Source organism: Mauremys mutica, chromosome 1 (assembly GCF_020497125.1).
Source record: "Mauremys mutica isolate MM-2020 ecotype Southern chromosome 1, ASM2049712v1, whole genome shotgun sequence".
Lineage (NCBI taxonomy): Eukaryota > Metazoa > Chordata > Testudines > Geoemydidae > Mauremys > Mauremys mutica.
In genome coordinates, this window is record NC_059072.1 from 225528997 (window position 1) to 225551977 (window position 22981).

A 22981-nucleotide genomic window follows, 5' to 3' on the forward strand; every position below is an offset into this window, starting at 1 on the left:
ACTGACGGATTTCCTAGTTCTCCTGAAACTTCCATGAGTTGTTAAAATAAGGTAATTTTCATATTTTCTAGGCAAACATATGGTCTTACTATATAGTGGGTCAGATGCTCAGGTGGTGTAAATTGGTGTAGCTCCACTGATCTCAATGGACCTACACTCATTTACACCAGCGCAAAATGTCCATTGGCACCATTCACCACAAATGTTTCCTTCTGAAGAAGTCATTGTCTCTATTTTGCTGTATTTTCTTTAGGTTATATCTACTGTCTTCTCTAAATCTATAAAATGCTTAGATAACTTTACCTTAATATTTTTACCAGTAAACACTTTCAGAAATCACAAACAGAATAAAAAGCAACAAAGAGTCCTGTGGCACCGTATAGACTAACAAACGTATTGGAGCATGAGCTTTCGTGGGTGAATACCCACTTCGTCAGACGCATGTAATGGAAATTTCCAGAGGCAGGTATAAATATGCAAGCAAGAATCAGTCTAGAGATAATGAGGTTAGTTCAGTCAGGGAGGATGAGGCCCTCTTCTAGCAATTGAGGTATGAACACCAAGGGAGCAGAAACTGCTTTTGTAGCTGGCTAGCCATTCACAGTCTTTGTTTAATCCTGAGCTGATGGTGTCAAATTTGCAAATGAACTGAAGCTCAGCAGTTTCTCTTTGGAGTCTGGTCCTGAAGTTTTTTTTGCTGCAGGATGGCCACCTTTAAATCTGCTATTGTGTATCCAGGGAGGTTGAAGTGTTCTCCTACAGGTTTTTGTATATTGCCATTCCTAATATCTGACTTGTGTCCATTTATCCTTTTACGTAGGGACTGTCCAGTTTGGCCGGTGATGTTGAAGGTGATCTGGTTAGGTCCTGTGATGATGTCGCTGGTGTAGATATGTGGGCAGAGTTGGCATCGAGGTTTGTTGCATGGATTGGTTCCTGAGTTAGAGTTACTATGGTGCGGTGTGTGGTTGCTGGTGAGAATATGCTTAAGGTTGGCAAGTTGTCTGTGGGCGAGGACTGGCCTGCCTCCCAAGGTCTGTGAAAGCGAGGGATCATTGTCCAGGATGGGTTGTTGATCACTGATGATGCGTTGGAGGGGTTTTAGCTGGGGACTGTATGTGATGCCCAGTGGAGTTCTGTTGGTTTCTTTCTTGGGCTTCTCTTGCAGCAGGAGGCTTCTGGGTACACGTCTGGCTCTGCTGATTTGTTTCCTTATTTCCTCGTGCAGGTATCGTAGTTTTAAGAATGCTTGGTGAAGGTCTTGTAGGTGTTGGTCTCTGTCTGAGGGATTGGAGCAAATGCGGTTGTACCTCAGTGCTTGGCTGTAGACGATGGATTGTGTGGTGTGTCCGGGATGGAAGCTGGAGGCATAGCGGTGGGTGGGTTTTCGGTATAGGGTGTTAACATGACTGTCACTTATTTGTACCGTGGTGTCTAGGAAGTGGATCTCCCATGTAGCTTGGTCCAGGCTGAGGTTGATCGTGGGGTGGAAGCTGTTGAAATTGTGGTGGATTAAGAATTAAGGATTAAACAAAGACTGTGAATGGCTAGCCAACTACAAAAGCAGTTTCTCCTCCCTTGGTGTTCACATCTCGACTGCTAGAAGAGGGCCTCATCCTCCCTGACTGAACTAACCTCATTATCTCTAGACTGATTCTTGCTTGCATATTTATACCTGCCTCTGGAAATTTCCATTACATGCGTCTGGCGAAGTGGGTATTCACCACCACGAAAGCTTATGCTCCAATACATCTGTTAGTCGATAAGGTGCCACAGGACTCGTTGTTGCTTTTTACAGATCCAGACTAACACGGCTACTCCTCTGATACTAAACAGAATAAAGGTAACAGTATAGAAGCATGGTCTCTTACCTTATTTCTCTTAAATAAATTCAGGAAATCCAAGTCAGTGGTGTCTGATATTCCTCCATGTACGATTAGTACTTTGCTGTCAATTACAGTGGCAAGGGGAAGCCAGCTGTAAACATCTTGCAGAAGATTTAAAATTTTTTTGCCATGGGACTGTAAAATGTATTATTTTATTAGATATCATTCTAGAAAGCCTTTGGTGCTAATCACAACAAGTAAATACTGTAGAAGTTTCTTTTGACCTCATTGTTTTGCTCGGACTTCAATAATCTGTATGAACAATTCTGCCCATTGGTTTAACCCAGAAATATAGTCTGAATATATACATTCCACAATTTACCTTCAGGACTACTTGATTCTGCCTTGATTATTTCGTTGCTCTTTTAGCTTCACTTCTTTCTGATGTTTACTGTTTGGCTTCATAAACTTATCCTATTTCACCTCATACATCTCTGGACATAAATAAAACTAACAGTTCAAATTCTAATCTCACGGTTACACTTGTGTAAATGCAAAATAATTCCATTGATCTTGATGGAATTATTCTGTATTTACACTACATTCCTGAGAGCAAACCTTCTTGTTGACACACACTTCAGTTTGCACATGTTGGAAGCAAATAAGGGGGGAGAGAGGATATCTTACCCGGTACTTCTTCATAACTTCTTTTGTGAAGCCATATCTGAAAAAAACAGAGGCAGCATCACAAACTGGCTTTTTGCATGATCACTTTTCACTATAACCCTGCAATAGTTTCTATGATTCAACACATCTGCCATTATGGCTAGTGCACACACTGTAAATCATTAACAATAATCATTACAAAAATGAGGACTACAGTAACTTCTAGGAATTTTCCATTCCCTCTTTTCCTCTTCCATCCCCCATAACTTTTCCAGACATTTTCCTGATCTAACCATGTACACAAATGGCTTTCCTCTACTCTCTGATTCATTTAGTTGAGGATGAGTTTTGACCATTATACAATGTTAATGGAGCCAGAACTTTCTGGGCAGAAACAGAACCCAGAGCAAAAGGAATTGGTGGGCTCTTGCCCATTAGCAAAAGAGAAACTTCATGCAATTCAAAGTGACTTCAGAGCACAAGTCCTAGTGAAAGACAACGGGAACTGTCCTCTTAAGTCATTTACATTCTTCTTCTTCGAGTGATTGCTCCTATGCATTCCAGTTAGGTGTGCGCGCCACGCGTGCACGGCTCTTCAGAAGACTTTTACCCTAGCAACACCGGCGGGCCGGCTGGGCGCCCCCTGGAGTGGCGCTGCTATAGCGCTAGATATATACCCCAGCCGGCCCATCCGCTCCTCAGTTCCTTCTTCCCGCCTGTGACGGCCAGTTGGAACAGTGGAGTGCTCGTTTGTCCTCCACATCCCTAGCTCACCTTGGTTCTAGTTTGTAGTTAGTGTATATAGTTGTTAAAATAGTTAGTTAAGTAAGTTATTAGGTAGATTAAGGGGAATTAGGGGGGCTTAGCCCCTCTTTTCCCGTCCGATGCGGGCGTATGCCCAAGACACCGGGGTTTAAGCCCTGTGCGGCTTGCCAGCGGCACATGCCGATTGGGGACCCTCACGACTCCTGCCTGCATTGTCTTGGTGAGGCCCATCGACCAGATAAGTGCCCTATTTGCAGATCGTTCAAGCCTAGAACGAAAAAGGAGCGGGACATTAGATTAAGGCAGCTCCTAATGGAATCGGCGGTTACCCCTGCGGTGCCGACACCATCAGCTCCGCCGTCGTCCTCGGCACGGAGCGCTCCAGGCGGTCCCCGACCGGTCCGGTACCGAGACTCTTAAGAAGCAGCCGGCACCGAAGCCCCGGCACCGTTCCCTCTCACCATCCGGGAAACGGAAGCCACAGCCAAAGTCTGGGAAGACTGCTGCATCGAGGCCGCCTGTCCAGCAGCCAGTGTCGGCCCCTTCGGTACCGACCTCAACAGCGCACGGACTGTGCGCGGTACCGTCGACTCCGGCGCCAACAGGGCCGTTGAGTCCGGTACCTCCGTGCTCCCCGGTGCAAACCGTGGTCGAGCTGCCTCTCCCGTCCACGCCCGAGACGTTCTCGACGGCGAGGGAGCTCATAGAGCTAACAGAGGCACTGAGCCTCCGGCCCCCGGCACCGCCGGTGCGGGCTGTGCAGTCAGTGGGCAAGCCGGCCATGATACGGCCTCCTTCCCCTGACAGACGGGATAGAAGGCGATCCAGGTCCCGCTCCCGATCCCGATCTCGGAGACGGTCACCTTCACGCCGATCCAGGTCCCGGCACCGGTCACCATCCCGGTACTGCTCTCCGTCTCGGCGCCGGTCGCAGTCCCGGTACCGCTCCTCATCGCGGTACCGGTCGCATTCCCGGAGGCGATCCCGGTCCCGGTCTCCGGACCGTCGGCACCGAAGAAGGTCCGGATCACGGCACCACTCCCGTCGCCGTTCTCGGAGCCACTCCCGTTGACGACGGTCGAGATCGCGGTCGACCTCCCGGTACTCACGCGGTCGACGGTCCCGCTCTCGCTCCCGGTACCGCGACGATCGGCACCGGTCCCCGGCACCGTACACGGACAGACTAGCGGCATCGACGGCGCAGTCCCTGAGCGCCTCTGCCCCCCCGTGGCCTTCCCGCCAACCGTCGGTCGCCTCGCACGAGGGCAGCGGTGCAGATCACCGGGCAGACCCCCAAGGACAGGACCACGGTCCACAGCAATGGGGCTTCTGGACCCCCTGGGCCTTTCACGAGGCTCAGGGCGCCCCCTCCCTCCAGCGACCCAGGCCCTCCGACCACAGGGTGCCGGAAGCCACTGTCAGCAGGCCCCCTCCATCACCTCCGGTTGAGGTTCCGCCGCCACCGGTACCGGCGGAACATCCCATAGAGGCAGAGGGGGACGAACCACAGCTACAAGCCATGGGTCAGGGCCATTCCTCGTCTTCCTCACCGGACGAGGCGGTGGCGGGGTCCTCATCATCGGATCCCCCACCGATTGACTTGCGTGCCCATCAGGACCTCCTCCGACGGGTGGCACAAGCCATCAACCTCCCGGTCGCAGAGGTCACTGAGGACGAGGATCCGGTTACTAATGTGATTGGAGCTGAGGCCCCCATGCGAGTGGCCCTGCCCTTCATTCGTACTATTCAGAGAAATGCCACTACAATCTGGCAATCACCTGCGTCCATCCCTCCCACTGCTCGAGGCGTGGAGCGAAAGTACTCCGTGCCCCCGACCGGGTACGAGTACCTGTATACACACCCGGCCCCAGACTCCCTCGTTGTGCAGTCGGTGAATGACCGGGAAAAAAATGGGCAACCCGCGCCAGCGCCGAAGTCCAAGGACGCGCGCAGGATGGACCTGTTGGGCCGAAAGGTCTATTCGGCTGGCGGCCTCCAACTACGGATATCCAATCAGTTGGCTCTCCTTAGACGCTATGCCTACGACAACTTCGTGGCTCTCTCTAAGTTTACGGAGTTGATTCCCACAACCTCCAGGCAGGAGTTCTCTGCCCTGCTAGAAGAGGGCAAGAAAGCCTCCAGATCCTCCAACCAGGCCTCACTGGACTCTGCAGATTCCGGAGCCAGGACTTTGGCATCAGGAGTGACCATGAGGAGGATCTCCTGGCTGCAATCGTCCACCTTGCCGCCAGAGGTCCAGTATACCTTGCAAGACCTGCCCTTCGATACCAAGGGCCTATTCTCGGAGAAAACAGACTCCAGAATCCAGACCCTTAAGGATGGCCGTATTGCCATCCGCACCCTGGGCATGCACACACCTGCTACCCAGCGGAGGTCCTTCAGGCAGCAGCCCTATCGCCCATTTAATCAGTCCAGGTCGAGGCCTGATAATGGACGCAGAGGCAGACTGAACCACCGTAGACCATCGGGCAATCGGCGTACCCAGTCCCAGGCGCCCTCTAAAGCCCCTCAAGGGCCGAAACAGGCGTTTTGATGGGACGCCCGAGGACGGCCCATCAGTCTCTCCACCGGATTCTTCCCCGTTATTTTTCAACCGTCTTTCCCACTTCCTCCCGGCGTGGTCCCAGATTACAACGGACAACTGGGTGCTACGCACGGTAGAATCCGGTTACCGTCTTCAGTTTGTTTCGCCCCCGCCCTCCCACCCACCCACCCCGTCCCTCTTCAGGGACCCCTCTCACGAGCAAGTCCTCTTACAAGAGGTCGAGTCTCTGCTGAGCTTGGGTGCCATAGAGGAGGTGCCGAGCGATATGCGAGGCAGGGGATTTTATTCCCGATATTTCCTAATCCCCAAGGCGAAGGGAGGTCTACGACCCATACTCGACCTCCGAGAGCTCAACAGGTACCTGGTCAAGCTCAAGTTTCGCATGGTGACCCTAGGGACCATCATCCCCTCCCTGGATCTGGGAGACTGGTTTGCCGCCTTCGACATGAAGGACGCATATTTTCATGTCGCGATTTACCCTCCTCATCGACGCTACCTGCGTTTCGTAGTCAACAGCACACACTACCAGTTCGCAGTGCTACCCTTCGGCCTCTCCACGGCGCTGAGGGTCTTCACCAAGTGTATGGCAGTAGTTGCTGCGACCCTCCGCCATCGTCGGATACATGTCTACCCGTATCTCGACGACTGGCTGGTCCGGGGACCATCCCGCCAACTGGTAGCGAGTCACATGACCACGATCCTAGCCCTGTTTCAGCGCCTAGGACTTATGATAAATGCCGAGAAGTCAACGTTGACTCCATCGCAAAGGGTGGAGTTCATCGGAGCGGTCCTGGATTCCAATTTGGCCAGGGCCTGCCTGCCCCAACCTCGGCATCAGTCTCTGGTCTCCCTAGTTCGGGGCCTACAATCCTTTCCAACGACAACGGTGCGTTCCTGCCTCCGCCTCCTGGGCCACATGGCTTCGTGCACGTTCGTCACTCCGTACGCGAGGTTGCACCTTCGCCCGTTTCAAACTTGGCTTGCGTCAGTGTACCGGCCCCACCGCGACTCCATGGATATGGTAGTCACGCCCACGAAGCCGATCCTCGCTTCGCTCACCTGGTGGCTGGACCCAGAAGTGATGTGTGCCGGAGTCTCTTTCCGCCCTCCTCAGCCATCCGTCACTCTGACCATGGATGCTTCAGAGCTAGGGTGGGGGGCACACCTAGCCGACCTGCACACCCAAGGTCTCTGGTCGCCCCGAGAGCTCTCCTTACATATCAATGTCAGGGAGCTGCGGGCGATTCGCCTCGCGTGTCAAGCCTTCCGCTCCCATCTCCAAGGGCGTTGTGTCGCAGTGTTGACGGACAACACAACGGCGATGTTTTATGTCAACAAACAGGGTGGGGCCCGATCCTCCCTACTTTGCACGGAGGCGATGCTCCTGTGGGACTTCTGCATAACCCACTCGATTCACCTGGTAGCGTCCTATCTTCCAGGAGTGCAGAACATGCTGGCCGACCGTCTCAGCAGGTCGTTCCTTTCACACGAGTGGTCGCTGCGTCCAGATGTGGTGTACACAATTTTCCGCAGGTGGGGGTTTCCCCAAATAGACCTGTTTGCCTCCAGAGAGAACAGGAAGTGCCACCAGTTCTGTTCTTACCAGGGTCGCGCCCCGGGCTCCCTGTCGGACGCATTCCTCTGCTCCTAGACAGGTCACCTCCTATATGCCTTCCCTCCGTTCCCGCTCGTACATCGGGTGCTTCTCAAGCTTCGGAGGGACAGGGCCCACCTCATACTCGTCGCTCTGGCCTGGCCGAGACAGCACTGGTACACTCTGCTGCTCGAGCTCTCGGTACGAGATCCCATCCCTCTCCCCTTATGGCCGGACCTGATAACGCAGGACTTCGGCAGGCTCCGCCACCCGGACCTGCAGTCCCTCCATCTTACAGCCTGGTGCCTGAGTGGTTGACCCACGCGGAGCGTGCCTGTTCGGCGGCGGTCCAGCGAGTCCTGCTAGAGAGCAGGAAGCCCTCCACTCGCTCGACTTACCTCGCGAAATGGAAGTGATTCGCAATCTGGTGCAATCAGAGAGACCTGAATCCGTTCGTTGTCCCTATACCAACGATCCTGGACTAGCTCTGGTCACTTAAGGAGCAAGGTCTCGTGGTCTCATCGTTGAAAGTGCACCTAGCAGCCATATCCGCCTTCCGGCCGCCCGTCGGTCACCGGTCCATCTTCTCCGATCCGACGGTTTCCCGCTTCCTCAAAGGCCTAGATCGCTTGTTCCCGCCAGTGCGGCGTCCTACTCCGCCCTGGGATCTGAATCTGGTTTTGACCAGGCTCATGAGAGCCCCCTTTGAGCCCTTGGCCACGTGTTCGCTGCTCCATCTGTCGTGGAAAACAGCTTTCCTCGTCACCATAACCTCAGCGAGGCGAGTTTCCGAGCTTCATGCCCTGACGGCTGGTCCACCGTACACCATCTTTCATGCAGACAAGGTTCAGCTTCGGCCACACCCGGCCTTCCTCCCTAAGGTGGTGTCGGCCTTCCATTTAAACCAGGACATTTTCCTTCCTGTTTTTTTCCCAAAGCCTCACGCCTCGAGTAGGGAACAACAGCTGCACACCCTGGACGTCCGCAGGGCCCTTGCTTTCTACATACAGCGAACAAAACCCTTCCGGCGTTCGCCCCAACTGTTCGTAGCAGTTGCGGAGTGCATGAAAGGCAAGCCGGTCTCCTCTCAGAGGATTTCCTCCTGGGTCACTGCATGTATCCGAACATGCTACGAGCTTGCTTGTGTACCAGCTAACCGTCTCACCGCTCACTCTACGAGAGCGCACGCCTCGTCGGCCGCCTTCCTGGCCCATGTCCCCATCCAGGACATCTGTAGAGCGGCCACCTGGTCTTCTGTCCACACCTTTGCTTCCCACTACGCGTTGGTGCAGCAATCCAGAGACGATGCAGCCTTCGGCTCAGCAGTCTTACACTCTGCCATGTCTCACTCCGACCCCACCGCCTAGGTAAGGCTTGGGAATCACCTAACTGGAATGCATAGGAGCAATCACTCGAAGAAGAAAAGACGGTTACTCACCGTTGTAACTGTTGTTCTTCGAGATGTGTTGCTCCTATCCATTCCAGACCCGCCCTCCTTCCCCACTGTCGGAGTAGCCGGCAAGAAGGAACTGAGGAGCGGACGGGCTGGCTGGGGTATATATCTAGCGCTATAGCGGCGCCACTCCAGGGGGCGCCCAGCCGGCCCGCCGGTGTTGCTAGGGTAAAAGTCTTCCGAAGAGCCGTGCACGCGCGGCGCACACACCTAACTGGAATGGATAGGAGCAACACATCTCGAAGAACAACAGTTACAACGGTGAGTAACCGTCTTTTTCCAAAACCTCGCCCACCATGTCTGTGCTTCACAAAGGGCAGGATTCTGATCTTCCATTGGTTTTGTATGATTGTAACTCCACCAATTTCAGTGGAATGAAGTCCCCACACCTCTCAGCCTTCAAATTAGCCAATGTGATACAACCACTCAAAATATATGACAAATGACCTCAATGTGGAACACCTTAGCTTTCTTGCACATCACACCATAATTGACAGATTTATGTTTTTTCACTATAAACCCCATTTTTAAGGATATTGTCTCACTGTGTGAATTAAACAAACCAGTTTTTAAAAAAACAATACTGGAAAATAAATGTCATTATTTGCAACCATAAGGATCCTCTCCCACGGAACATCAACATGGTTTGAATTCTGAACCTGAGCTCCCCTGCATAGCTCTCTAGCACTTGAGCTAATAGAGCAATTTATCCTCTGTGTAATGATCACAAGAGAGGGACACAATTATCTGGTCAGGCAACTATTTGCTAGACAGCGATAGAATGTTGGGGATCAGGATTTCTGGATTCTCTTCCTGTGCCTGGGAGAAGTGTTGTCCAGTGGTGAGACCCGTGGGTACAATCAGGATAGCTAATAACGTTGCTTTGGCACATCTTTTTCTGAGATGCAGTGTGGCTGAACGGATGCGACTTGGGTCTGCCCACATCCTTAGCTTTTCCCGAGATCACTTTGTGCAGCCTCTCCATTATCTTATTTGTACAATGAAGGAGGTCTGATGCTAACCTATCTCCTAAGGCTGGGGTAGGACTCCTTGGTCAATAATAAACGCTGAGAAACAGCACAGTGGAGGTGGGATTTTAGCTCATGGTCTCCTGGCTCTTAGTTCATTTCTCCTGGTGTTACAACGTATTTGGACAGGGAGTGTCACTTGTTTGTTGATGGAACACCACCTGCCTTATCAGTGCTGTGGAACAGGCAACCTGATTCAAACAAAATATGGATTGTGCCTCAAAATCTCGTACACTTGAAAGCTCTGCAAAGTTGACTGACTTCAGTGGGCTTTGAATTGGGCCCTGAGTGAGAAATGAATCAGATCCATGTTTAAGGTGGTTAGTAGAAATATCCCTTCCCCCTGCTAGATTAAGATGCACCATTAACATCTGAGTGCCCAATAAAACATTGGTTTCTGTATGAGACAAGCCTGTGGCAACTAGATTCATCATAACCTTAGCAAAAGGATCAAAAAGGCATTCACCTCTGTGACACTTGCATGAAAAAAGAACAGAAGAAAATGTTACCTCAGATTCACGATATGGTCTTCATGGTTCCCTCTGTTCAAATGTAAATGGTTGGGGTACACAAGGAGAAAGGAAAACAGGATAATAAGTATTTCTATGGAATTTTTCCCCCTATCCACAAAATCTCCATTAAAAAGGTAAGGGTTTTCTTCTGAAGGCAGGCCGTTCTGCAGGAGGAAACAAAAACAAAGTTGGTGAGGCAATGTACTTAATAGGCATAGCTTGAAATTAATTTCCAAAAACAAAGACTAGAGGTTTTCAGATTGTATGTCATGTTATGGTTGTTTTTATAACATGATAAAGTGGAGCTGCAAGCAACACAGGTTATATTGCTAGATCATCTACATAACACATGGATTCAGAGAGACAGTACTGTCACATTGTTCTCTCCTTTTTAGGACAGAGGTGCCCACACTGTGATCTTTGGACTACTGGAGGTTTGCAAAGCACTTGCTGGTAATGACTCATGGAAATTTGACTCCTCACGTGGTGCTAACTCTAAGCCTTGCTTCCTCCTATTAAAAAGGAGCAATCAAATCATTACTCTCCTAATGTAATATTATTTCCCCATAAATGCCGTTGCTGCGAGGAAGTGATACAATTGCAAATGGCAGGGAGGAGGTCTGTTCATCGTGAATGGGAGGCGAGGTGCCCATGAGACACTTTACTGTTAAGAGTGAAAAAGTCTGAGAAGCCCGGAGTTGCATACTCAAGAAGAAAGCTATGATCTGAAAAGTTCTCAGACTCAGGGGACAAGAGATCTGGGATTTGTAGGTATAGCAACAATCCACACTTTGTAGTTCAGAAAATAGAAGGTAATTCATTTTTATGAATGACAATTTAGAGATATACCTTAGTGAATCTATTGTACTATGTTTTACCTGCATTGGTTGTCAACATACCAGTGGGTACTGTCAGCTTACAGGAAGCATGATGGCAATGTTTGTATCTCCATCATTTCTAAGGGATAGGAATGTTAGAACTATTTATTCCACTTCTGACTTGCTATAGAGATCACCCTGCCAGAAAGAAACCCGCTAGACATTGGCATATAGATGCATTACGGGCAGATTATCACCATACACGTTAACATAGTACAACCGCAATACTGTGAAGTCATCCAAAGCATTACATCCCCAAGGAACAGCACAGGTTACTCAGCATTTCTTGGACAGCTATGAGATTCCTTGACAAAGTGCCTCCCAATTGACTTCATTCTGGGGAGTAAAATGGGACACTGATGGGGCCCACCATCGTATGCAAGTTGGTGGTCTAAGGCCTGATGAAGTAACATCTTTCCATTGATTTCAGTGGGTTTGGATCAGGCGTCTGATGATTGGTGTTCGTCCTGCTATTCAAAGAGAGCAGTATTTGATTTCTGATCCTGGTCTCTCAATTCTCTGGAGAGCACAGGCTGGGAAAGGACTATAACTATGAGAGTCTGAAGATGAAGTGAGCTAAAGTAGTAATGAGAAAATAAAAAGAGGAAGGAAGGAATCTTTGAGGCTTCAGAAAGGGCAGGGACATCCACAGAGGAGGAAAAGGCAAGGAACTAATATTAGTATGCGGAAGTTGGATTGATTGGAGTAACATCAACTGGTGTTAGCTCTCTAAGCTCTAACAATTCTCTCTTGGAAAAGCTTGTGACAGCCCTACTTTTTAAAAACAAGTTTAGATTTTGAATTCAAAACATAATTATACCTGGATTCCAACTTCAAAGTGGTATTTTAGCTTTTCAATGTTCTCTTGCCAAGTTTTAAAGTGATTTCCATTTCTCCAATGTTCACTGATAGTCATAGTTCCAGAGCAAAACAAAATTAAAATCTATAGAAGCTTGAGACACTTCAGAGATGAGAACAAAAAATAGCTCTCTAATGATTTGCAGACTAGTGCTGTGAGGCTGTTTGCTTCTGGGCATCATTATTGTCTCTTTTGTGTTAGTGGTTAATTAGCTTCTCTTTGTTATCTGCATTCTATTCAGCTTCAGGGTATCGCTACACTCCAATTTAAGAGAGTCTAATTTAGCAATAAACAATTTAAAATTTCAAGGTTTTGGGTGAATGACTGGAAACACTGTAATTTAACAAAGACTCATGACCGGAATGAAGCATCTAAAAATTGGACACTTCGGTTAAGAAAAGGTGAGATAATCTTCTTTAAAAAATGAAAGCAAAAAGTATCAGGCATAATATTATGTAAAATACTTCAACTGATCATCAAATTTTTCCTTTAAACCTATGTAATTCCTATCCTTTTTAAATTCATGAATGGTTCAGAGATGTGTATACATTGTGGCAAAAACTATACAGATAGCAAACCAATGAGTGTATAGTAAGCCACACCTGTAACTGAAAATGGGGTTAGCAGACACGTCCAATCCACCAAGCTCAGTAGACAGCTGAGTTAATGGAATTCTTCAGCTGGGTGTTTCGACAATTGTATCACTTTGTCCCTCTAATGGGGAGCTAATAGCACTTGTTATCTCAAAGGAAGAAATTCCTTTTAAGTTTAAAAATGTGGTGCTGATAGAGTTGCAAATGGATCCCAGATGTAGTGCTGGCCAGATCCCCAGCTGATGTAAACTGCAGCTCCATTTCCCTCAACTGAACTACGCTTTACACAAGTTGACGAGCTGGAGCTTGTAGGATTGGGCAGGGGGAGGAAGGAAAATTCATTCCTGACCTGCGGCCCTTTTCTGCTGACTATGCCCATGAAAAGTGGCCACAAACGAGCCCTGGCCTATAAGCCACCTCCCCCACCCAAGAACACGCCTGACATATGATGCATCCCTGGGAAGTGCAGAGCCAGTATAGACCGTTGCACATACATAAGGCCCTACCAAATTTACAGCCATGAAAAACACATCACGGACCACGAAATCTGTTCTCCCACTCTGAAATCTGGTCTTTCGTGTGTTTTTCCCCTATATTATACAGATTTCGCAGCGGAGACCAGCATTTCTCTAATAGCGGGTCCTGACCCAAAAGGGAGTTGCAGGAGGGTTGCAAGGTTATTTTAGGGGGCTTGCAGTATTGTCACCCTTACTTCTGTGCTGCCTTCAGAGCTGGTCAGCCAGAGAGCAGCAGCTGTTGGCCGGGTGCCCAGCTTTGCAGGCAGCACTCCACCAGCAGCAGTACCAAAGTAAGGGTGGCAATAACATACCACGTCATCCTTACTTCAGCGCTGCTGCCGGTGGTAGCTCTGCTTTCAGAGCTGCACTTCTGGCCGGCAGCTGCTGCTCTCCAGCTGCCCAGCTCCGAAGGCAGCACCGCTGCCAGCAGGAGCACAGAAGTAAGGTTAGCAGTACCGCAACCCTCCCTATAACCTCCCTATAATAATAACCAACTGTTTTTTGGGTCAGGCCTGTTACAATTACAACACTGAAATTTCAGATTTAAATAGCTGAAATCATGAAACTGATTATTTTAAAAAATCCTGTGACCATGAAATTGACCAAAATGGACTGTGAATTTGGTAGGGCCCTGTACATACACCTCCCCATGCAGGAGCCCCTGGGGCTTGGTGGCACATCAAGGACATGTCAGGAGAGTGTCACTGGGAAATTCCTAAGCCTAAAGGCTACGTAAATCTATGTTGAGGACTGAGCTGCCCCTATCTGCATCAATTCATTACTCTGCACATAAGTAAGATTCTCAACCCTGAATTCCCTGACCACTCAGCAGTCATGACAAAATGTTTGCTTTTTTTAATGTAGTTTGACCGAAGGATCCTGTCAATAACATCCTAACCATGGAAGGCTTTGGGTAAAGTCCTGGCCCCATTGACGTCAAAGGCAGTTTGGCCACTGATTCCAGCAGAGTCATGATTTCGTCTCACACTGAGGGCTGTTTTCATTATTTCATCCCGATTAAGAGACAAACCCTGCTTTCCAATGTCATATTTTAAAAGGGTACGTCATATCCAGGGCTGTTTGCAGCTATAAACATTCCAGTATTCGCTCCCAAAAGAGAGTGTTTTACCATGCCATGTGTTTTGAGTATTGAAAGTACGCTGAATCCAGCTGTTCTATCATGCTGGTCTAATATGCAATTTGGAAATGGAAAAGTTGTCTCATTGAACTATCAGCTAAAAGGCAGGGAAGCAAAGAAGTAGCTAAAATTGGTAACTTAATAACATGGGAAGTTGACCCCTGCATAGGTCAGTATTGTACTAAATTTTTTTAATTAGGTTTCTGCTTGGACAAAATATTCAAGTTTTCAGCTGACAGATGAGTGGAAAGTGTAACTGAGCCAATTAAACAAAGAGGGATTAGATCATTCAAGCACCTGGATTAACTCATGCCAGCCTTGGTTCAATGCAGATGAATACAGAATAATCAGTCACAAAAAGAAATCAGATGGAGTATCTGTTAAACTGGAAGGTGGTGAATCATACTAAAAAGAAACGAAATTTGGAACTTATTGTAGGAAAATTCTTATGCCTTCAGCTAAATATACAACTGCAGAGACGACAGCCTGGAGTTTTATTTTTTCCATGTTAGCAAAGCATAATTATGTTTTATTTAACATGAAACACATGAACAGCTGCTGCAGGCTAAATAGAGGATGCTCAAGATATTTTCATTTTGTGCAAAATTGCACGACTGCTTGCAAAAAAGGGAAAGCTTTTAAGCAGATAGAAACGCTCTGCACTTCACTTCCTCTAAATAATTTTTTTAAAAAAGCACTTTTGTAGATATTGATGGGAAGTGTAAATGGGTTTGGAGAGGTTGGAGAAAACTGCTGCATTCTTCATGATGGCTAAAACCAGCCAGGATGTAGGGTTATACCAGAGATGAATTTGGCTCCTTCTCTTTGAAGAACTGAACCTTTACAAAATATTAGAGTAGCACCAGGACTTTGTAGAAGGTACAAGAAGCCATCTCTCATTTTGGTTTATCACACTAGTCCAGGGGCGGGCAAACTTTTTGGCCTGAGGGCCGCATCGGGTTTCGTAAATTGTATGGAGGGCTGGTTAGGGGAGGGGGTTATGGCCCGGCCCCCCCGGGACTCCTGCCCCATCCAACCCCCCTGTTCCTTGACGGCCCTCTGGGACCCCTGCCCCATCCACACACATCCCCGCTCCCTGTCCCCTGATTGGCCCTGGACCCCCACCGCCCCATCCAACCCCTTCTCTCATTCCTCACGCCCCACCCCCCGCCGGGACCCCCGCCCCATCAAACCGCCCCTTCTCCCTGTCCCCTGACTGCCCCCAGAACCCCTGCCCCTGACTGCCCCGTGCCACCCCATCCAACCCCCACCCTTCCTGACTGCCCCCCCCAGGACCCCTATCCCCATTCAACCCCCTTTTTCCCCCCTTACCACCATCTACACCCCGACCACCACCCCTAACTCCCCTGCCCTCTATCCAACCTGCTCCCTGCCCCCTTACCGTGCTGCCTGGCGCACCAGTGGCTGGTGGCGCTACAGCTGGGCCATGCTCCGGCCGCTGTCACCACCACCGTGCAGCACAGAGACCAGGTCAGGCCAGGCTCTGCAGCTGCGCTGCTCCAGAAGCTCACAACCCCGCCACCCAGAGCATTGTGCCGGTGGCACGGCGAGCTGAGGCTGTGGGTGAGGGGAAACAGTGGGGGAGGGGCCAGGGGTTTGGTGGCCAGGCAGGACAGTCCCATGGGCCGTAGTTTGCCCACCCCTGCACTAATCTATGCCCTCTGCTTGGCATTCAGTCAAAGACACCCTGATTTCTCTCTTCAAAATGGCCATTTGGTTCCTGAGGGAGAAAGACAGCAGTAGCTAAAGAACTAGCACAACCTACTGTTCAGTGAATATATATCACATATACAGTACCTAACAATACCTGTGTGGCATGCAGTTGCTTTCCTAGCGCCACCCTAAAGAGTGAAAATGCTCAGGAATAAAGCATCTAATTACCTTGTAGAATATCAGCAAAAGATCATCCAGTTTTCCATGCAAATCACCTAGAGAGAACAGGATATTCAAAGTTTTGTGACAGTCTGTTATACCATTCTGATTAAATGAAGTGTCAAGATGATTTTAATCACATTTTCCCTTGTAGAACTGTCCTTGCACTTGGATTATACAGACTAAATTTTCAAAACGGCGTGCTTGAGCTGCACATCTAAATCTGGCAATCACACACTAAAGTGAGCCTACAATAGCCTTGCATGAAGCTTTAATCTTTTTATGTGGGCGTGTTGGAGGGTGGAAGATCACTTGCACCCTTGAAAAGATTTAGGTACTTGAAGAGATGGGTACACTATGGACAAACCTATTATGAATCTTAATTCTTATATCTGTGCTTTGTTATCAGTGAAGGGTGCCCTAGAAATACTTATGAGAGAAAGACAGGAACCTAGAAATAAGTGTTTAGCATACCTATCATAGAATCATAGAATATCAGGGTTGGAAGGGACCTCAGGAAGTCATCTAGTCCAACCCCCTGCTCAAAGCAGGACAAATTCCTAACTAAATCACCCCAGCCAGGGATTTGTCAAGCCTGACCTTAAAAACCTCTAAGGAAGGAGATTCCACCACCTCCCTAGGTAACCCATTCCAGTGCTTCACCACTCTCCTAGTGAGAAAGTTTTTCCTAATATCCAACCTTAAGTGCACGCTGGCACTTAAGCAGATGACCATGCTTAATTGGGCAACTAAATTAATGGTATGTTCACATGTAAATTATTGGGATTTTAAAATACTATTTAAAAAAAAAATCATCTTGTTATCTGACATGGCATCTGTTCTATTTGTCTAATTCGGGACCGGAGTTTGGCTGTAATGGGTGGGGATGGGCAGAGAGAGTATAAATAATCTTTCCAAGAACAAGATGAACCAATAATCCCAGTTTTAGCTCTATCGGGGGGAGGTCTCGTGGAATAGTATACAGTACTATTCAACAGGAGGAATTCATCCCTGCGTAAAGGGATCCTGCACTACTTTAAGTCTTCAAAGTAGACTAAGTTGAATTTAACTGGTGCATAGGTCCCCTCTGCATAAGAGGGGATTTCACCTGGATGAGAAAGGGAGCCAGAACCAGGCTCTTAACTTGTATCTCATCATCCAAATAAACATAAAAAAAAAAAAGTCTTCCACATTTACATAAATATACTCAATGATTTCATCCTTTCACCATTAGTATTAAGAATGGGGTGAGCAGAGGCATTTTTACTCTGTTCATAGGACATATATGCTACTATGTTAGAGCCTGAATTAAGGCCAATTTTAGTCAATTCAAACACTCCCGTAGACTTCGATGGGCTATGGGGTTCAGATAGGAAAATATTTCAGAATAATACTTAATCCTCAGTTTCTGTATGGAGTTCAAAGGGGATCTGGAGGCAGGAAATCTTATTTTAAGTTAATATTTTGGTCTCAACATCAGTAAAAATTAGGCTTTCATCTGCTACAAAACATCTTTTTGGTCTCAAAGGCCATTATTTATTTGAATGGCAGGAAGGGACATCTTTTATGCTGCTTAAATAGTGCAAATGAGGCTACAGATAGGAGGATACATGTATACTGATTAGCGAGAGAGAACTGATCAGTCACCAACGTGAACATACGCATATTTGGTTCAGATTTTTGTGTTTTGTTTTTTTAAGTCTAGTGAACAATAGTTTACCTAAAAGACCTCATCTAGGTGCACAGCTGTGCATGTAAAATCCCTTGTTTGCAATTGCATTACATGCTCAACCAACTCTTATGAAAATTATACACTTAATAGCAACTTATTATTGTAAGTAACTTTGGACAAGTTATAGCCATTACTATTCTGGTTTGCAGCTAAAACTCCCTACCCAGGCTCCATTGTCCTTTTATCTATAATCTATGACAGCATAATCAAAATGGATGGCTGGTAGGCACTTTTCATTCTGAAACTTCTCCCCTGTGTCACACTACATCACTGTGTGAAGATTAACTAACTTCTTGTGTAAAGAAAGATTAAGCCCTATAATGACATTAATCCCTTTAGAAGGCAGAAGGTTTAATAGGCTATTAAACATGTTGTTACATACAATATAATCTATTCCAGAGGCAGGCACGTTGTCAATCAAGGGCCTCATTCTGCCATCCCCATCAATGGCAGCAGTCACAAAGTGAGGTACGACTAAATATAAAGATGGATGAACTTGGCCTGAAACATGGTGAATTTCAGTGTACTGACTACACCCATGGCAGGATGTTTCTATCATATACTCCATAACTCTAATCTTATTAACTGGGAAATATAGGGGCACCATTTGCTACCTCAAAGTAGCACCCTGGAACCTCCATATTCACCATGGTGATATAATTATGATGGTTTTGTACAAAGTATGCCTTGTGAGGTATCATTTTAAAAGTCTTGATCTGTTGAACATTAATATCCTGTTGGATTGTATGTGCTGTCATTGTATGTGGAGTTATGAAGTATTGCTATATGCGTGTGTTACTGAAATATGTTGTGAGGTTGGGAACACCATAATCAACCTTTCAGTTACAACAAAAGAGTAGCCCTCAATAGCCAGACAGTATTAATGGCTCATCAACACCCAACAAGAAAGAATCCACTATCCCAGAGATTCCTTCGAGAAGGCACATATGTAATGGAAACTGCTTGATCAATGGGAACTGCCTGGTCCCCACATCACAGCAAAGATCTTTCCAGCAAGCTGGAAGAAAGTAGAGAGACAGTTACATCATCACTTGGCCTCTCTCTCCTCTCCCCCAATCTCAGCACCTGGAAGTATGTCTGGGAGACAAAGTTTTTGAACAGGGGAAGTTTGATCTCAGGCTAGAAAGGGAGTCCAGTCTGTGTTTTGGGGAACTGTAACCTGCTTGTACCATCTGTCGGGGGAAAAAAGATGTTAATCTACTCTTGCTTAGAGTAAAAGTTTTGGATTTAGAATGTGTGTTTCTATTTTTATTTTCTTAAGTTAACTATCTCTGACCTTTATGCCTACCACGTATAATCACTTAAATTCTAGTTTCTGTACGTTTTATCCTTACCAGTGAGTTTGTCTAAAGTGCTTGGGAAATCTGTTCAGATTACAAAGGCTGTGCATGTCCACTTTCCGCTTCTGGCCAGTGTAAAACGGTACAGTTCTGGGGTGCAAGGCTGAGAAGCTGCTGAAATGTATATGCGCAGTGCCTATCAGAGGTTGGTAGCTTGACATCAGCATCACAGTGTGAGAGACATCCCAGGCTGGTGGATTTTGGAGAGCTCAGCAGTCCCACGGTCCAGGTTGCACCCTGGGGACCCCATCACAATGAGTTTCATAACATTTCTACCCTTCAGCCCTATTAGGAAATTTTACATCAACTATCAGACGGGTAACCGTGTTAGTCTGGATCTGTAAAAGCAGCAAAGAGTCTTGTGGCACCTTATAGACTAACAGACGTTTTGGAGCATGAGCTTTCGTGGGTGAATACCCACTTCGTCGGATGCATCAACTATGAAATTCTAGGAAGTTCCTCATGATTTACTGAACATAGAGTTTTAGTCTCTTCGTTTATTTGATACAAAGCATAGACCAAGAAGGAGCACAACCTAAGCATCACCCCTTAACTCAGGGAAACTCTTACTGAAATTATTGTTGAGCAAGACGTGATGGAAAGTTGCCTTTCTCAAGGACATGAAAGTCAAGCCGTGATGCAGAAAGTAAATGTTGACAACACTAGGTGGCATTTTATATATGGTTGTGCAACTTTCAAAAAAAAACAAACCCACCACAATCCCTAGTATACTGCAGGTTCCGTGTTTTAACACTGACTCACCAAGCAACATCTGACAGGGGAAAAAAAAGAGAGGAGGTTTTCGGCTTTCTTAAAATATACCAGTGGTGACTCAACAGCACGAGTTGTAGTAGTTTGGGGAGATTTTCACTTTTCTAAAACCATCTACAAAATTACAGTTTGGCTGCAGTCAGGAATATCCATATCATCCTGTGGCCAAAACCAGCTATATGTGTGATCATCTTACCACAGATGGTTATCTCCTTGGAGTAGGAGGTTGACAGATGAATGATGTTAGGCATCTGTTTAAGGAGTTTCTTGGTTTCGTGTAGCAGCTGTAGGACATAGCGGGCATGAAGATGCTGTGAAAGGAATGCGGCGAGACAAAGGAGGCATTTTATAAATATACATAGACCATACTACTCCATAAAAGTACTGCCAACACAGAGACCCACCCACTACCAACAAGTTTGCAATAGGTACCTGCCATTTAAAGATTGTTTACAGTAGACATTTACTTTCTAAACACAATTACAGGCAGCATGGTCTAGGATGAAGAATCAGGAACCCATAAGAACGGCCATACTGGGTCAGACCAATGGTTTATCTAGCCCAGTATCCTGTCTTCCAACAGTGGCTGGTGCCAGAGGCTTCAAAGAGAATTAACAGAACAGGGCAATTTTTTGAGTGTTCTGTTCCCTGCTCTCCAGTCCCAGCTTCTGGCAGTCAGAGATTTAAGGATACCCAGAGCATGGAGTCTTAGAACTCCCAAATTCTAATCCTAGCTTTCCTAGTAAATTGCTTTGGGGAAACCACTTCACCTGTGTGCCTCAGTTTTCCCACTTGTACAATGAGGTTAATAGGTACTTAATATAGCTCTTTGAATAGATAAAGGCTATACAAATGCTAAGCATTGTTAAACAACAAAACAGACTTCCTTTTAGCTGTGAAAGTTTAATAATGAGTAGTAAAGTACAAAAGAAAGGAAAAAAAACATGAGAGAGAAAACTAAAGTCAGGGCTGTAAAGTTACTAGTTAATCTGCCTTTTTCTATATAAGCTACTCCTGACAGGATTCTGAGCACCTGCATGGATGCAGAATTCTTATGGTCTGCAGATTTCTGTGCCCCCGTGCAGAAAAAATTTGAGTGAGACACATGCCTCTTCCCCATTAGCCCAGGTGGCAATTCTGTTCCAGCACCTGGAGCAGCCCTCAAAGATACAAATCATGGGAGGGAGGGAGCGGGAAGGAGAGGAGGGGATGGGCATACATGCCTGCCTGGGAGACATTAATCACCATCATGGGCTGGGCATGCCTGCCTGTGAACAAGCTAGAGAGACTCTGTCCTTCACCTTTGCTACTGTGGAGCACTCGGTGTGGAGGGGTAGGGCTTAGGGTTGTTAGGCATGAGGCAGGCTCTGTCCCCTGAGGCAGAAATATAGCAGCCTGCCTGCCTACATTCCTTCATTGCAACATAGCAAGCAGCTGTTTTGCCAGTGTTGGAATCAGCCAGTGCTATCCCTTAAATTGCCTGGCAGCTCATTTTATAGCAGATAACAAGCATTGGATTGATAGAAAATGCAGTCAGTTTTTGCTTGAGAGGGGATAAAGTGTGGAAGAATAAGAGTCTGCTCTGTGCATTCCTACACAACTGTTTCAATGTTTGAAATAAAACACAGATCTTGATGTGAAAGAAAAAACATTGTTAACGTTGCTATAGATAGTTAATTGATCTCCTTCTCTGAGGCAGAAATGTAGCAGCCTGCCTGCTAGTGACATTGTTAATGTTCCCATTGTTAGTTAACTATTCCCATTCTCAGTAAATTCCGCCAGGTGCATAAAATCTGTAAAAGTTTTAAGGCTCCTTTACATTGCCAGGGTGATATAAAGGAGCCTTATTACAAAAGACAGTAAGGGAATCCTCAGCGAGGAAGACTATGTGCTTTCTCACTTTTTTCCTGTGCCAAAGTGGCACAATGGGGTTAGATTACAGCTCAGGATTTATTTTACTTACCCATTAAAAAAAAGACTGAGGGCAAATAAAACATTTACCAAGCAGTCAATAAAATGTCAGGACAATCAGAACTAAGCACTTCCCAAAGTACCTAGCCAGGTCCAGATGAAGTTACCAAAGGGCAAAGGGATATTTGTTCTTTTGCACGATGTGAACAGTCTTCACATCATGCATCAAAAATGGCTCCACCAGCTTCTCATGCTGGAGAATTCTCTACAAAACTGCATGCAGATGGGGACAAATTATTTTGCACATCCTGGAATGTTGTTCTCAATCATGATTGATGGTCTGTAATTGTGGATCATTTTGCATAAAAAACCCACATTATTTTGACAAAATATGCAGAATTTTAAAATATTGTGCAAAGAATTTTTAATTTTTTGGTACAGAATTCCCCCAGAAGTAAGCAAGCATGAGAATGAACGTCTCAATCTTTAAAACTCATCCATTCTCTTTGTTCCTCTCAGCTACAAAAATACTTTCCCACTGAGATTCCTTCTTTCTTGTACTTCCTGCTGTGTTAATACTGTCTAGGATGATCCCATCATCCAATGATTGCAGGTCTTTTCATTTAAAAATAGCCATCTCAGTGCACCATCCACCTGAAATTCTACTGACACTTTCAACCACTTCCGCACTGGAAGGTGGTACGGGGAGAGGCAAATTCACAGAGGCTAATTACCCCATCTCCAAAAAGTTTTGATCAAAGAATGAGCCTTAACTCCCACTTGGCAGCAAGAACACCGGTGCTCAAGGCTGAAGCCTGTGTTTGCTCATTTACTCTTCTATTTACCACAGCTCCTCTTTCTAGAGCCATCACTCGAGATATATATTGGAAGCCCCATTTACTCAATAAATTTAAAAC

The 22981-nt window shown here is 46.8% G+C and overlaps 1 protein-coding gene across 7 annotated transcripts in view; it reads right to left on the reverse strand.

Annotated features, from left to right (window-relative positions):
* PPEF1 (protein phosphatase with EF-hand domain 1) overlaps positions 1–22981 on the reverse strand; it is a 69408-nt gene that overhangs the window by 10703 nt on the left and 35724 nt on the right. For all 7 annotated transcript variants that reach the window (XM_045017475.1, XM_045017220.1, XM_045017245.1 and 4 more), the window contains 5 exons: positions 20350–20464; positions 16299–16345; positions 10408–10574; positions 2514–2550; positions 1872–2021 (listed from right to left, as the gene is read on the reverse strand). In XM_045017475.1, coding sequence (XP_044873410.1) covers positions 1872–2021; positions 2514–2550; positions 10408–10574; positions 16299–16345; positions 20350–20464 — 516 coding nt within the window. The remainder of the gene's footprint in view (positions 1–1871; positions 2022–2513; positions 2551–10407; positions 10575–16298; positions 16346–20349; positions 20465–22981) is intronic.